Source organism: Poeciliopsis prolifica, unplaced genomic scaffold, assembly GCF_027474105.1.
Source record: "Poeciliopsis prolifica strain line A6 unplaced genomic scaffold, Auburn_PproV2 SCAFFOLD035, whole genome shotgun sequence".
Taxonomy (NCBI): Eukaryota; Metazoa; Chordata; class Actinopteri; order Cyprinodontiformes; family Poeciliidae; genus Poeciliopsis; species Poeciliopsis prolifica.
In genome coordinates, this window is record NW_026562410.1 from 653,767 (window position 1) to 668,192 (window position 14,426).

The following is a 14,426-nucleotide window of genomic DNA, read 5'->3' on the forward strand; positions in this document are numbered from 1 at the left end:
AATTAATTCAATTTTGTGTTAAGTCTATAAAAAAATAAGGTGAAAGAAGCATTTTTGTGCAATAAAGTTCAATGTGTCTAAGTAAAAAGAAAAACACAGAAAATGACTTATAGTTTATTAATGTAAACTCATACTTCAGAAGTGAACTTTTGAAATACCGTCTTTGAAAGGCTGCAGAATACTGCTGACCTCCAGTGGCCTCTATGCAAACTGCAAACAGACTAGAACAGTTTATAATTCTTCTTCCATGAGTCACTACATTCATTTCCAGTGAGTATCTGTGATATGAAGCCCTCTCTGTGCTAACTTATCTCTCAACTATTTGTTAGGCTCTGCACAGCTGTAAGAGCAGAGCAGCGTGCATGCCAGAGGAGAACAGGTGGAGTTGTTGCTATTCAGGGTGAAAACTACTTTCAGATGATCCTGAAGTCACATTTGCAAGCACACTGAAACGAAGCATGCCTGGATTGTTTGAGATTTTCTTTTTTTTTTTTTTTTTTTGTATCTAATGTAATATAAACCTGCTTGGTGAAAGGTCACGAGGGGACTCTGGTCTACCTCAGCAGTCACATGACGAATGAAGGGCAGGATACACTCTGTGGGTAGGCTCTCTGCCCATCACAGGTCTTGATCAAACATCAACATCAATTTCACTGTTATCTCTCTTATCAGTTTTGTTTTCCACTGGCACACCCCTCATAGAAACTGCAGCATACCACAGATGTCACTGTTTCAGAGACAGTTTCACTGATGCAGCAGTAAAACATTCTAAGTTAATGATGAACATTGCTGTGGCTTTTTAAGGCATGGGTTGATTACATTTCACTCTAAGTGGTCAGAGGAAGAAAAAAAAAACAGAAGAGATAGCACAAAATCAGCCAAAATTGTTTCATGAGACTAAAATAGACATTTAAAGAAATATTACCGTCTTGGTCAGAGTAACACAACGCCTGGTTTAACTCTTGGAAACAAAGATGAATACGTGAGCTGACTTCTTTCGATTCACAACAGATGTGATACTGTTATAGTTTAGTTTTTAGCGCCTTCTGGATGAAGGCAGGTATGACAGAGGATCATAAAAACTCACATTTCACTGGTGTAGCATTAAATCTAGGCGGTGTTACTCCACCATGGCAACACAATACTGTAAAACTATAAAGACTGATGGCTTCTCGGTGTGTCTGATTTGTTTTCATCACTAGAAAATTGGGTATTATATTAATTATTCACACAATTATTAGACCAACCTGCAGGACATGGAGACATTGTAATATGTGAAGATGTACAGCTCAGGATAAAAAGTAGATCTCATCGAAAACCTCATGGTTATTGATTTCTGAACTCTTCCTGAGTTAAAACATCAGAATTGTTTCCAAATTAATATCAGCTTGTTTTCTTTGCATGACTGAGCTCTGAAAGCACTGCATTGTTTTGTTATTTTTACCGCTTTTTTTATTTTCTGCAAATAAATGCAAAATCTTTGCTTAGAATTTTAAGTTTATGTTGTCAGTAGTTCAGGGAATAAAAGAACAATGTTCATTTACGGCAACATATTCCTATAAAAATTTAAAAACCAGAAAAACTGATCATTTTAACTGATCTCTTAAGTTTTTTCCAGAGCTGTATGGTCTAATGATCTGGTAATTGAACAAACCAATTGTAAATTAAATTAATTGTCTTTTTGATGATTGGAGTTCTGTATAGTTATCAACTGAGATGTGAGAATGTATAATTATTATTATTATTATTATTATTATTTTTTTTTTTATTATTTTTTTTATTTGGAAAATTGCTATAAAAGGATTCTCCAGAAATTTAAACGTGAACTATCTTTTTCACTTTGTCTGCTCTTCGACTCTGATTCTTTGCAGAAATATTCTTTTAGACAAACTGTGGGCAAAGGATTTGTGTCAAGAGGTAAATATACATGATTTTTTTAGTAAAAGTAAAGTAAGCAACAGCATGTTTATTGATAAGTGATATAAATGAGAGGTTTACCTGACTCCGAGTTCATGTCTACATAGTTACATCCTGAAATCTCAGGGAAAGTTTGGCAGCTGCGAAACGAAACAGAGCAGCACTGTCAGCCCTTGAACACAGACTCAGCTGTTCTTTTCTGTAGCCTCCAGGCCACTCGGCTCCAAATATCCAGATAAAAAAAAGGCCTCCAGCACAAGATCTGCTTGTTCTTTTTGAACCGTGTGGTTAATGTAGTTCCAACCTTAACGGGCCTCTTCTTGAACTGGTCATGCACATGAGTAACAATGTCGTCTGCGAGCATATGTGGAGACGTGGCTCTGTAGTGATAAGTTGAAAGTGATAACTGATCATTACGTGGCACATAAAAGCTAGTCAAGCAGTAAACGAGCCTGTTGCTGTGGTTGTGTTACAAGCTGAATAAAGGTTGATCTCTGCAGCTCAGTTTCCCTAAAAGGACAGTCGTTTTCCTCTCATCTCACAGTGTAGATGCGTCTCCTGCAGATGCCGGGTCCAGGCCAACCTGACGGAGTGTTATTATTGGCTGCCAGCTGGCCTCGCAGCTTTTTCCAACATAGCAACAATTTATTTGGTGCTGCATGATCAGCAGCACTCGGCAAAAGGCCATGTCTGTTGCTCCACAATTTTTAAACAAAAGCTTCCTTTTCAGCACCCAGGCAGCTGAACACTCTTCCCCAATTTGTATTTATCATAAATCCAGGAGGGCATCTTCCTCTTGTTTTGTTTTTTCCCCCATAAGCTTGTTTAGTGTTCCAAACACAGCAGGTCACCAGAAGGACAAGAGGAATCTTCTGACCTTCTGTCACAGGTTGACATATTTTCCTGTGAAGCGGCGTTCCTCATCGGCCTTGATGCTGACCAGGGACCATCCGATGCCTCCTGCATTTACTGTGAGCCTGCAGCCAGAAGCAGCCCTGTGTGTAAACATGTGATGCCTACAGGCATCCCTGACAGAGTCTTCATACTGAGCTGATATGTGTCGGTTCTGTAGACTCTGGTGTACTCAAGTCCAGCATGCTGCGTTTCTCTGTTCCGTTTCTCAGCTCCTCTGTCTGTCTTCTGCTCCGTCCACACGTTCTGCACCTGCGACTGAAAACAAGAGAACGATGGCACATACCAAATATGGAAGGCAACAAATGACTTCAAAGTCAAAACCAAATATGCTCAGCCTCTGCAGTAAGATTTTTTTTTCAAACTCTATCTGGTTTCATTTCAGGATTATACCATATTTAGGTGCCTCAATCTGCCTTGTCCCTGTTGAAGAAAATAATCCCCACAGCAAGGTTCTGCTACCACTAAATGTTGTGTTATAAATAATGTGTTCAGGGTGATGTGCAGTTTTATTGTTCATTTGCACAGTGTTTAGCATGTAACTCAGTAAGTTTCACTTTGGACCCATTTGCCAATCTTTAAACAGGACTTATTGTAGCTTTCTTTATACGATGGCATTCTTCTTGCCACTCCTCCACCTTTTTGTGTAATCTGACATTTAGCCAGATACTCCATTTTTGTCAACTTCTGACAAATGTTTCAGATGTATCAAATCAAAAACTTTACATTAAATTTCTTTCAAAACAGCTTCGTTCTCACTGCAGAAAGGCTCGTTAGCAGTTCACTATAATATATTGAATAAATACATGTCACTTCTTTGTACTCAGCTTCACTTATTTTCATTTTCTTTACAAACTACAATTAGTTTTAGTGTTTTTATTATTGTTGTGTAGCAGAACTATTTGACTTTTCTATTTGTTCTTTTTTAATAACATTTTACTTTCTTGCTGTTCAATTGGTATCTCTGTTGTACTCATTTATATTCATTTTTGTACATAATGTGTGTGGTGTAGCATTTCCTTTAATTCCTTTAATTCACAATGAATTTAAAAAAAGTAAATGTATTTTAAAAAGTCCAATAATATTTGAAGAAAAAAATTAAATTAAATTATATTTTTGCTGAGTCAAAATCTGGACTTATGTATTGTATGAACAGCTTCCTGGTGGTTTAATTCATTCATCCATGTGTCTGTTTGAACCTTTTACTCAGTTATGTCATAGTAATCTCACAACCTGGAATAAAGGCCAATAGGACTTTCAGTCCAATAAAAATAAGTCTGGCTTTCGATGATCCATTCACTCTCTCCACCTAATTTATGAACTGGGATTTCAGTTTTGAGAAACTTTATAGGTTTCACGTGTTTTAATGTTTAGGTTTTAGTGTTTTAATGATTTTACAAATATCACAAGAGGTTATTTTTCCCAACACATGTATTTTACAGTATCCATCCATGATTTTTAGAGACATTATCTTTGTTTTCTAGTTCCTGGACTGTGATAAAGTAACTTAAATAGGGATACATATGACATAGCACATAAATAAGGTATTATGAGATAGCATCTCAACACCTCTGTTGTCTGTGGTTTCTGCTCTTACCCACTACCTGTGTGGAGGAGCTTTGGGATTTGTTCCCAGGGAAGCTGGGTGAGAGTTGGGAGGTGGATACACTTGAAATTCAACAGGTGGGTTGTTGTTGTTGTTGTTGTTGTTGTTGGATGTCTGTGCTAGGCTGATCCACAACAAACCCCATGTTCAAGATAACATTGTTCACAAGTGTATTTGGTCCCACTTGATCCAGGGCTAAAGGTCAGTGATTAATTTTGTAATCGTATCAGACCTGCTGCGTCAGGGACACTCAGGTGCAAAGTTGTCAAGAGATTCCCCCTGCGGTGAGTTCGAGCCAGTGGTCTGACCGACTATTAAAAACTCAGACTTGTACGACTGTTCATTTAACACATCAATGCAGATATGTTGCTGCCGGGAGGAGGGAGGCAGTAAAAACATATTTTTAAACCCCATAATACACCAAATGAAAAGAACAATCACTGTTGACAACAGGTTCTGTGAAGGTCGTACTGTTCCTTTAAGAAAATGTACCCATATTGTTAGAAACTATTTTGTCTTACTGTGAACAGACGCAGATGGAAATAACGAGGATCATCAACAGCAGAAGCACTGCAATGGAGCAGCCTATTATGATTTGTCCTCTGTCACCTATTAGCCAGCCCAACGACACATATTCACACCTGGCGCCTTCATAATTGTTGTGACACCTTAGACAAGGAAAAAAATGCTTACATTTTGATCACATATTTGTGATAAAATTCCCATGAAGCTAAACTTCATTGTCTAATCTTTTTTACATTTATATTTACTCAAATTTTCTAGAACTATTTCTCACCTGCAGGATGGTGCCTTTTGCTCCTTGATGTAACGACAGTCTCCATGAATACAGTAATAAAGCAGCTCCTTAGGACAGTCTGAGAAGTGTCCATTCGATTGTTCTGTGTCTTTCTCTGCTGGAGAAATGAAATTATTTAACTTCTTAGTAAAATTATTGTTCTAGTTGTAACCAAAATAAATTCTCCAACCTACAAATCAAATACAAATGATTTTAAAAGGACTGTGTATGTAGTTTACCAGTTACAAATTGCTCTTATTTGATTTCAACTTTTTTAAGCACTTTTAAATGCCACTTATAAGCTCTCTATGTTTTTATTTTTATTTTTAACTTGGCTAAAATGACAGTCAAAACTTTTCAGTCCAAGCCTCTGCAATGATCCTTAAACTTTTACCTAAAACTAATGTAGAAACAACTAATGTTTCTCAATATAGCTATAACAACAAATGTAGGTCTGATCACTTTCCTTGATCTGACACTAAATGTAGTATAGATCAATATTTTTTGATCGATTGATATTCAGCCACTGATCCATCTTTTTTAGATTCATTTTGAAACAAATTTAACAAAATTATATCTAGTTTATGATCTTGTGCTCCAGGATTAAGCAAACTTGTGAAGCCAGTGTAGGTGGCTAGCTTCTAGCTTCCCTTCTTAGTGTAAGATCAGGAAAATACTTGCATTGTTAAAGTAACTACCACAAGATTGAACCATTTGAAAGTTTCAGCATGAATATTTAAAAGGTGAGGGAGGGAGGGGCTGCTTTGGACTGTCTCCCACATATTTGAGTAATTTCTAATTATCCAGTTTCAATCACGAGCAAATAAAAGTGTAACGTCTCTTTCTGGAGCTTTGTCACAGTTTGTCAGCTTGCCACCATGACGTCAGTTCTCACCCTCTGCCATGACCTAATTTATTAATAGACTGTTTGCAATACGATCCAGTCGAGAGAGGAACGCTATTCAAATCCACTAAGGCACTGGTGTCATAAAACACTCATTATCCACATAGCTCCATCAGTGTAATTCTTTGCTAAATTAAACATGAAAGTTGGAATTTCCATTCTCTCAACTATGTCCCACGCAGGTTTTTATTTAGCTTGCTAACTAATCGTACCCTGGAACAGCTGTTGAACTTCTGACCACCAGTTTTCACGTAGCACTTCTTGAAAAGCTGCCGCTATCTTTACAACCCGCTTTAGTGAAGTTGTCCCTCAAAAAAAAAAAAAAAAAAAAAAAAAGAAGAAAAGAAAAAGAGGGAGCTTGTAAAAGGAAATTGCCCTCCAGGTGACATCAATGAGTGCGGTCTAATTGTTAGGTGAAACCTGAGAACACGCTGGCAGACATGACCCCAGAGGTCACCAAGATATATATGTTTGTAGTCTTAATGATGGTTAGCCAACATGACCAGCTAAATGCAACACTCATATTTGAAGGAAGTTAAAGCAGAGGAGCAAATAATTTGCATCGTCTGGGTTATAAAACTGAAATAATAACAATAATAATAATAACTTTGTAGTACATCATCTCATTACTACTAAAATGCTGCAGTGAAAACAGAGTGAAGCATGTTGCATTCCTTACCAGTTATTGAATTTCCCACACAACAGCAACTAACCAAGAGGCCATGAACACATCATCTGTCAGGACCAGTTGTGGATTTTTACATCTCATTTAAGAAAGTGTTCAAATAGAGATGGCTTTGACCATTTCATCTTTCACATTGGTTGTTGATTTTTTTTGGGTGAAATAATGTCGACAACATCTTTCTTGCCATTTATTGATTTTCTTTTTGTTTATTTATTTTAATTTTATTATACTTCTGGTAAGTTCTGTCATGTGGTTTTTGATAATATTTTTTTATTTTATTTGAGATGTTATTGTTTATGTTTTCTACATTTGTTTCAGATCACTGTAACTCTAATGTTTTGTTTATTATTGTATCTTTTTCTTTTTTTACTTCTGTACAGCCCTTAATAAAAGTATACATAAAAACATTGGTTGATTGATTGATTCACTCATTCATTCATTCACTGTTAGATCTTTCATACTAGTGAAGATTTCTCTAACATTAGTTTATCTATTGGTGCCTTTATAATAAAAGGCACCAGGTTTTCTTTCTATGTATGAAGTGTTTAGTGACAAGTCTGACAGATTCTGTGCCATAAAACCAGTGGCATCTGAACAATCCAGTTTTTAATTATGCACAAACAGTTTTTTTTGGGGGATTTGATTACACACATTAGATACAAACATGTTGACTTGTATTGCTAGTATTCTTTATAACCAGAATTAGTTAAAATTTCTTATTTTCCAAATTGAACACACTCAATTTGGGGAATGCTCTCATTCGTAGGTCTGCCAGCATATTCCTGTACCTTCTTTGAGGACGAGACGTTTCATCTTCCATTTTCATGCAAACAAAGTTGCCAAAGGTGAACAGGAAGGAGGGGAACGTCAAAGCTTTAACAGTTTTCAAAGGCCATAATCCCGTCACGGATGACTGACACTATTTACCTAGACTGCTTTAACCAGTTCAGTGTCTGCTTTGATGATTGTGTCAATTATTCCTCAAAGCTCTTTATGACATCAGTGAGGGATTGCCCCGTCTCTACCTGTGCAGTTGTCTTGACAGACAGATGCGGTTTGGTTGGAGGACCCATCAGTGGCGTTCCATTCTGCCAAACAACGTCTCCACAGTGCTAGAGCTGCAGACCCAAACACAAACACAAGCAAAAAGCCAGTCAGACACACACACATGCACACACACGCATACTATTATGCTCACTTGCTTTGTGACGACTCATCAGCTACTTTGAGACCACATTCCCCTTTTTACAGGTGTGTAAAAGTTGTCACTCTCACTACCTGATTTTATAAACTCTCAGAATAAATAATATTTTCTTGGGGATTGTTTCACACTTCAGACAAGAGGATTTAAAGTGTCATAATTAGTGGGGGAGTCAGATAAAGTAGTGCTGATTTATAAGATCTTCACTAAATTATTAACCAACTCCAAAGCTTTTTGCACATGTTAGTTAGTGGGAGAATAATGTCTCAATTCAATTTTAACTCAACCAGCTGTCATGGAAAATGTGTTCAAAAAACTAATCTATAAAACTATTTATTTACAAATTCACTAGACAAATGCCCCCATGTCTCTAATCTACATCATAATTAACTTGTGAAGAAATTTGACCACTTCATCTAACATATGAGCAGAATAATAGTTAATCCTACCTGTTAGTAGTAATACATAGAGCCTGTGCAACTTTGCCATCTCCACACTTGAAGAAAATTCTTATTTGATTTCTGAAAATTCACAAACATTCGAGGGAAAGAGAAGTCCAAGTGGCTTAAATCCTTTTCAGAGGTCAGCGAGGTTTGGGAAAGGAATAGCCCTAACGTACAAGTTTCCCAGAGTGTCCTCTTTCGGTTCGTCATTGATGGCAGCCACATCCACAAAGAGTTGGAAAAAGACAACATACGCACTGAGATCCCAGCCGAGAGCACCTCTCAGGACTGCAACACGGCTGATCTGCAGTTTGTGAGTCTAGAAAGGGAGGTGTCAGTGAAACTCAACTCTGCTCTCAACTCTCCGCCCACACCTTAAAAGGAGAAGACAATACTATACAGTGTGCTCAGGTTGTTTCCTTTTCTAAACAAAAAACAAAGTATTCAAAGGACTTGGAAAAACTGACCTTCTTTTCTTAGGAATGAAACGATTGGTGGAGCAGTTGCACGGGAAACCTGTTAACCACAGAAGGACTTAAGATGCAATTTATCCTTTTTGTTGCATTGTGGGTTGGAGCTGAGCTTGCTAACTAAACTGACATGATGCAAAAAAGATGTAGGAGTGAAAAATGAGACTTTTCAACAGATTGGTACTTTTTGTTGTTTGGGGCCGACTACAACACAGAGTGAATAGAGTGGGGAGAGGTTTATATCCCAGAGGCTATGAATAGAAAAGTATATTTTCCTTTTTATGTGAAACTGTAGAACATGCTCCTCAACATTAAAGCCCCTTAACTGCCATGACTTACACTTTTTTATGTGACTGTTTAATGCAGCTTCATATGTATTTGGACAAAAAAATATGTTGCATTATACATTATTGTATTTATTCTCTTTGGTATTGCTATATTAACAAAAAAATATGTTTGAGTTACTTTGGTGACGCATGAATAGATGCTTCAGCTCTAAATGATTGGATTACGCTGCAGAAACACGACGTGACCATTATGTAATTGTATATATCTAACCACCAGATGGCGTCGTTTAACACTTTCAACAGAGAACAAGTTGGGAAATGTACAACTGTAATAACAAAACTAAAACGTTTCAGAAAAATTAAAAAAAGCAAAATTTTCTTAAATTGATTTACTAACAATTTTTATAAAATAAGGTGTAATTTTTTCTTCTTTTTTTTTCTTTTAAGCCACAACTAAATGTATATTTTAATAACAGAAAATGGTTACTTTAGAAATTGCAAACTTTAGTTTTCCAATGATTTCATTTATTAAAAAGTTACTGAACTTTTTCTTACATATGTGAAAACTAATATACTTCTAATCCTGATAGTACTGGCTTTGCAACTTCACTGCCATCAAGAATTTGAAATAACATAAATATTGTGAGAGGAATAGCTCCACCATATTGGAGGATTTTTGAGCATTAATGATCTACTGAGGTCACAGTCAAACTTAAGTCAGAACTTTGATTAGAAAACACTTCTAGTCAAATGCACTTTCTTGTCAGCGCATTTGACTGGTCGACGCATGAAGGTGATGCGTTGACTAGAAAATGCATCGCCTTCATTTTGACTTTGTTCAAGCCATTCAGTGATGAACTTCTGTCTGCACAACCCATGAATGTCCAAGGCTAAGATCACAAACGATTGGCTGGATATTCTGCTTCAGGATATTTTGGCTCCGGCAAAATTAGATTCCCAGACCATCATCAAACTACAACAATGTTTTGATTCCAGAATGATCATCTTTTTTTTATTTTTTTTTTAAATGCTCCATCAGTTTGAAAAAAAAAACACTTTTGTTTTAACCATCTGCAGAATGTCTGCACAAGTTGGTCCTTTACAAGAGAGTTGCAAGAAGGAATCCATTATTCATTCCAAGTCATTATTTTAAAAATTGTTGTAAGCCATTTACAGTTTTTATAACCCTGCAAAAGAATGTGATCAGGTCACATGAGACCAAAATGTAGCTTTATGTACTACACACAAAACACCATGTATGAAGGAAATGGTGACGATTTGTCCAGAGCAATTGCACAATGTTATGCTGTGGGCATTAAAAAAAGTCCCTGTGCTTTTCATCTGCAGGGACAGGAAAGCTGGTCAGATTTTATGACAAGATAAATAGAACTAAAAAACAGAAGAAAAGGAGAAAACATAAACTTAGAGTTTATAAAAAAAAATTGAGAATGTGGCAGTGATTCTGCTATCAACAAGACAATTACCCCAACCATTTATCAAAAGCTACAAAGAGGGACATGTTAGAAATTTAATTGGAAAAGAGTTTGAGCTATTTTGCAGTGACTCATAGGAAAACATTCAGCCTTTAGATACGGAAACCTATTAGAAACACACCCCAAAAAGATTCGGCTGTGGTTGCAGCAAAAGCTAGTTCTTCAAATTTTTGACCCACAGGGAGAAATCTTTGAAGCCAGAAAGAAATTCAAATCTCACTGCAACATCAACAACAATGTTTGACTTAAAACAGGCACTTTAAAACATGCAAAGTCTTTCTGCATGTGCTACATGGGAAGAAGTGAAAAATGTGATTTTCCCTGAAACAAAACAGTAAACGCAACAGGAACTAACAAGCTGATGAGTCACTGATACTAATGTTACGGAACCTGTTCCACAAAGTAACATTTGCCTTTTTGGTTACATTTATCCAACAAAAGTAAAGCTCTGCTGTACAATAGAAAAGTAAGCAGACTTTTTGTGATACATCAGGCAAGTTTCTGGTCAGGTTTATCTGAAAAGCACATTTCAACAAGTAGGCAGTTCAAAGTGCTTCTCATAATAAAACCGTAACACAATCAACAAACAAACAAAAAACATTAATGAAAAGATGAAATCCAGACTAGAATTAGTCTGTGTTCCACTTATTATTAATAAAGGCAATTCTAAACAAATGTTTTTAACTTTAATATATACAATGATCTGAGAAGATTAACTGGTCAAAGTGAAAACAACTTATAATTTAGATTGATATGTGCGGCAGAGGGTTGGGAAAAGAACATTTCTACTTCAAGAAACCTTTTTCAGGAGCCCAGAAGGTTTTCTTGGCATTCTTGTGCCATTATTCAAGACTCTTTAATTTTTAACTGCATTGGGGTTAAACCACAGCAGAATCAAGAATTACCTTGGTAAAAATTTACCCCACAATCCAGTCCTGGTAGGACGACAATACTTTTGCTTTTAAGCATTCCTTATCTGTGAAATTTTCTTCGTATCGTTTTTGTTTTTCCAGTTTAAACTCCCTTGAGGTCAGCGGTCATTTTCTGGGCAACACTTTTTATGGGCAATAAACATGCTGTTTCCCAGGGCCTGCTTAGAAAGTGGGTGTCAATTTTCTAAAAGTTTTATTCCATATATATGTAGTAAAAGTTGACACTCCTCTGTGTTTATTAGTTGCATTATCGTTGCTGTTGCTAGTAGGGGACGCCAGTCAAAAGGCAAAGGACATGCTCAGTAAAGCAAGAAATGTGAGAACATTAACATTAGAATATTTTACAGCATTCATAAACATCTTCTGAGTAACTTTTGAAAATGGCTACAGTTAAAATCTTGAATGAAATTTGGAGTGACTTTCACAATAATCTGCAGTGAAATAATTCTTGCTCATAGTTTTAGCTTTAAAAAAAAACAGGTTCATACATGGTGGGCAAAATTCCTGCAGAACACACATAATACACATCCTGGGATGGATTAACGAGGATAAGAGTAATTAAATGATTTGGGGAAATCAGGGTTAGCAGGGAACTCGGCAATGGATGGATGGCTTTACTTAATTATAGATTGCAGGGATAAAGGAAAACCTCCAGTTAACTTTGCCAGTATCTCCTCTAACTTTGCATCATTTTAAAGCTTTGAGCATTACAACATAATGTTAACATTCAGCTAAAAGGTTAATTATAAATGGTTATCTAAGACAAAAATAGTAGGCATATTTAAGTACAGGTCAGAAATACTGGCAGCGACTCTATAGATAACTCTACAAAGACTCCTCCCTTAAATGTGCACTGGAAGGAAAAGGAAGTGATAAAACTGAGAGTCGTCTCATGACCGGCTAGACATTATTGGTGCTGCACTAGATAGTGGGTTTTTTATGTTCCTAAAGGCAAAAAAATATATATTTTAAATGGGTAAAAACAGCTAATAATAAAATCTGCAGAACGAGGTTTTACTTAACTCAGAACAGCTCGTTATGATAGCAAATATTTACCTATGAACCTTTTTTTATGCAAGCACAAGTTTTGTTTCTAAATTAGCACAGCTTGATCTTGTGATTAAGTCCAGAAAGCGAGCTGCCTCAGGGTTATCTTTCACTGAGTCTTTGCAGTTTGAAACAGGAAGACTCAGTTTCCTCTCTCTTGCTGTGTTCCTAACTTAGCCTGAACATCAGGAAGTTCCAGCGCCATGAGATTCCAGAGTGTCATTTAGTGAGCAGGCTAAGACATCCGCTTTGTACCATTTGTAGATAACCACTGTATCACTCCGCTACTTCATAACATAGAAATCACTCTTAAAGAGATGTCTAATGAGACGTACAGTAACAGCATGTAGTTTTTTTTTTAAAGGAAGCTAAAAAGAAGCAAAATAATATAAATGAAAGACATATGTACCAAAGAAATATTTTATTACAGTCTATTTTCTTTCATAAAAAAAGCTTAGAATTTGTACAAAACATATCTGGATAAAAAGTCAAAATGCTGAAATCTCTTTTTCCCTGTAGGAGATGTCACAGTTGCGTCCATTTCTTCGTACTCTGCAAAAGGGTGCAAAACCTATTATTCTTGTTTTGAAGCTCAGCTGTCATAATAAATATTCACATGCAGAATAGAAAGGTGTCTGACCTTCACACCACAGCGCAGGAGCGCGGCTCTCTGAAGGGGTTGCTCCCTGTAGGGACTCCGACCAGCAGGGCGTCTTTGCCTGCGTTCTGCTGACAGTACTGCTGCAGCTCTGCAGCTGCCTGGGACACCTGGGAAAAGCATCAAGTGTATCTATGAGATAAGTTTTATCATTTGTGCCAAACAATGTGTGCTGTATCTAGGGAACTGAATTTTTACCTGCTACAGTTTACATAAAAATATAGCAATGGAACAAACTCAGAAACTTAAAACTTTTTTGTTAGAGTATTTGAATGACAATGTAAAAATACTGCCAGACACATTTCCCAAATGAAGGAAACAATAAGACTATGCTACACTCTGTTTATACATTGATACTATTGGTACATTAAAGTCCTCAGAATTTCAATCGTATTTAGTGTAGTAGAAACAACATTCACATAATTGGATTTTGTACAAAATCTGAATATTGTCGTGCAACAATGTGAAAGAAACAAGAGCGTCAGCCGATAACAACCACAGCACCATGCTGGTTTTTACCTTAATTCTTTCCACGCTGGCCTCAAGTTTAAGTTGTTCCACCAGCCGTCGCATGTTGGACAAATTGGAATTAGAGGTCATGATCTCAGAGATGACAGCAGAGGAAAAAAATATTGTTTAAAGACAAAGCAAAAGAGAAGATCTCTCCTCACGCTCCAGACACAAGCAGCTTGACTTCGCTGATGGCCAACAAAGAAACAAGACAAGAATGGCTGTGTTTCTTTCCAAATGACCTCTGCTCTCTGCTGAGGAAGCAAGGAGAAAGAGAAACGCACTGACCTCTATGTGCATTTCACCGACACTGCATGGAAAACTGTTTAAGATCTGAATCCACTGAAAAGTCAGGCACATCACTTCGCAGGAGAACTTAAAAGGCACAACAGAACTTAGGCATTATTTTACTTTGACAAAACAAAATGTAATTATTAATTATTGAATCTAAAACATGAAATGACATGGTCATAAAACAGTGCATCAAATAATATTTCAAAAAAACATTTCAATAATTTTAAACATATTAAAATCAGATTAAGAAATGTAATAATACCAAAGACAA

At 36.5% G+C, this 14,426-nt stretch overlaps 2 protein-coding genes across 3 annotated transcripts; both read right to left on the reverse strand.

The window, feature by feature from the left end:
- Window positions 1-1,769: 1,769 nt before the first annotated feature.
- Window positions 1,770-8,756, reverse strand: btc (betacellulin, epidermal growth factor family member). 2 transcript variants are annotated; one of them, XM_055052540.1, is made up of 5 exons: window positions 8,471-8,756; window positions 7,846-7,938; window positions 5,232-5,346; window positions 4,957-5,103; window positions 1,770-3,087 (listed from the first exon to the last, which is right to left on the reverse strand). In XM_055052540.1, exons 1-5 carry the CDS (start codon window positions 8,508-8,510, stop codon window positions 2,958-2,960), a joined length of 525 nt encoding a protein of 174 aa, XP_054908515.1. In that variant the 5' UTR covers window positions 8,511-8,756; the 3' UTR covers window positions 1,770-2,957. The 2 variants fall into 2 exon arrangements, with proteins under 2 accessions (XP_054908515.1, XP_054908514.1); XM_055052539.1 differs by having other exon boundaries at window positions 5,232-5,349.
- A 4,372-nt stretch (window positions 8,757-13,128) lies between these two features.
- gng10 (guanine nucleotide binding protein (G protein), gamma 10) lies at window positions 13,129-14,123 on the reverse strand. Its single transcript, XM_055052542.1, has 3 exons — window positions 13,871-14,123; window positions 13,334-13,461; window positions 13,129-13,245 (listed from the first exon to the last, which is right to left on the reverse strand). The coding sequence occupies exons 1-2, from the start codon at window positions 13,949-13,951 to the stop codon at window positions 13,336-13,338; spliced, it is 207 nt and encodes a 68-aa protein (XP_054908517.1). The 5' UTR covers window positions 13,952-14,123; the 3' UTR covers window positions 13,129-13,245; window positions 13,334-13,335.
- Window positions 14,124-14,426: the final 303 nt, after the last annotated feature.

What these genes read in the sequence shown, in the direction of transcription:
- btc (XM_055052539.1), bottom strand. Translation starts at nt 8,510, where the DNA reads ATGGCAAAGTTGCACAGGCTCTATGTATTACTACTAACAG. An exon ending in CAAAAGGCACCATCCTGCAG is followed by an intron (nt 5,104 to 5,231) that starts GTGAGAAATAGT and finishes TCCTTGTCTAAG; the next exon opens with GTGTCACAACAATTATGAAG. An exon ending in TCCATCTGCGTCTGTTCACA is followed by an intron (nt 3,088 to 4,956) that starts GTAAGACAAAAT and finishes TCTTGTTTTCAG; the next exon opens with TCGCAGGTGCAGAACGTGTG.
- gng10 (XM_055052542.1), bottom strand. Translation starts at nt 13,951, where the DNA reads ATGACCTCTAATTCCAATTTGTCCAACATGCGACGGCTGGTGGAACAA. An exon ending in CCAGCGTGGAAAGAATTAAG is followed by an intron (nt 13,462 to 13,870) that starts GTAAAAACCAGC and finishes TGCTTTTCCCAG; the next exon opens with GTGTCCCAGGCAGCTGCAGA.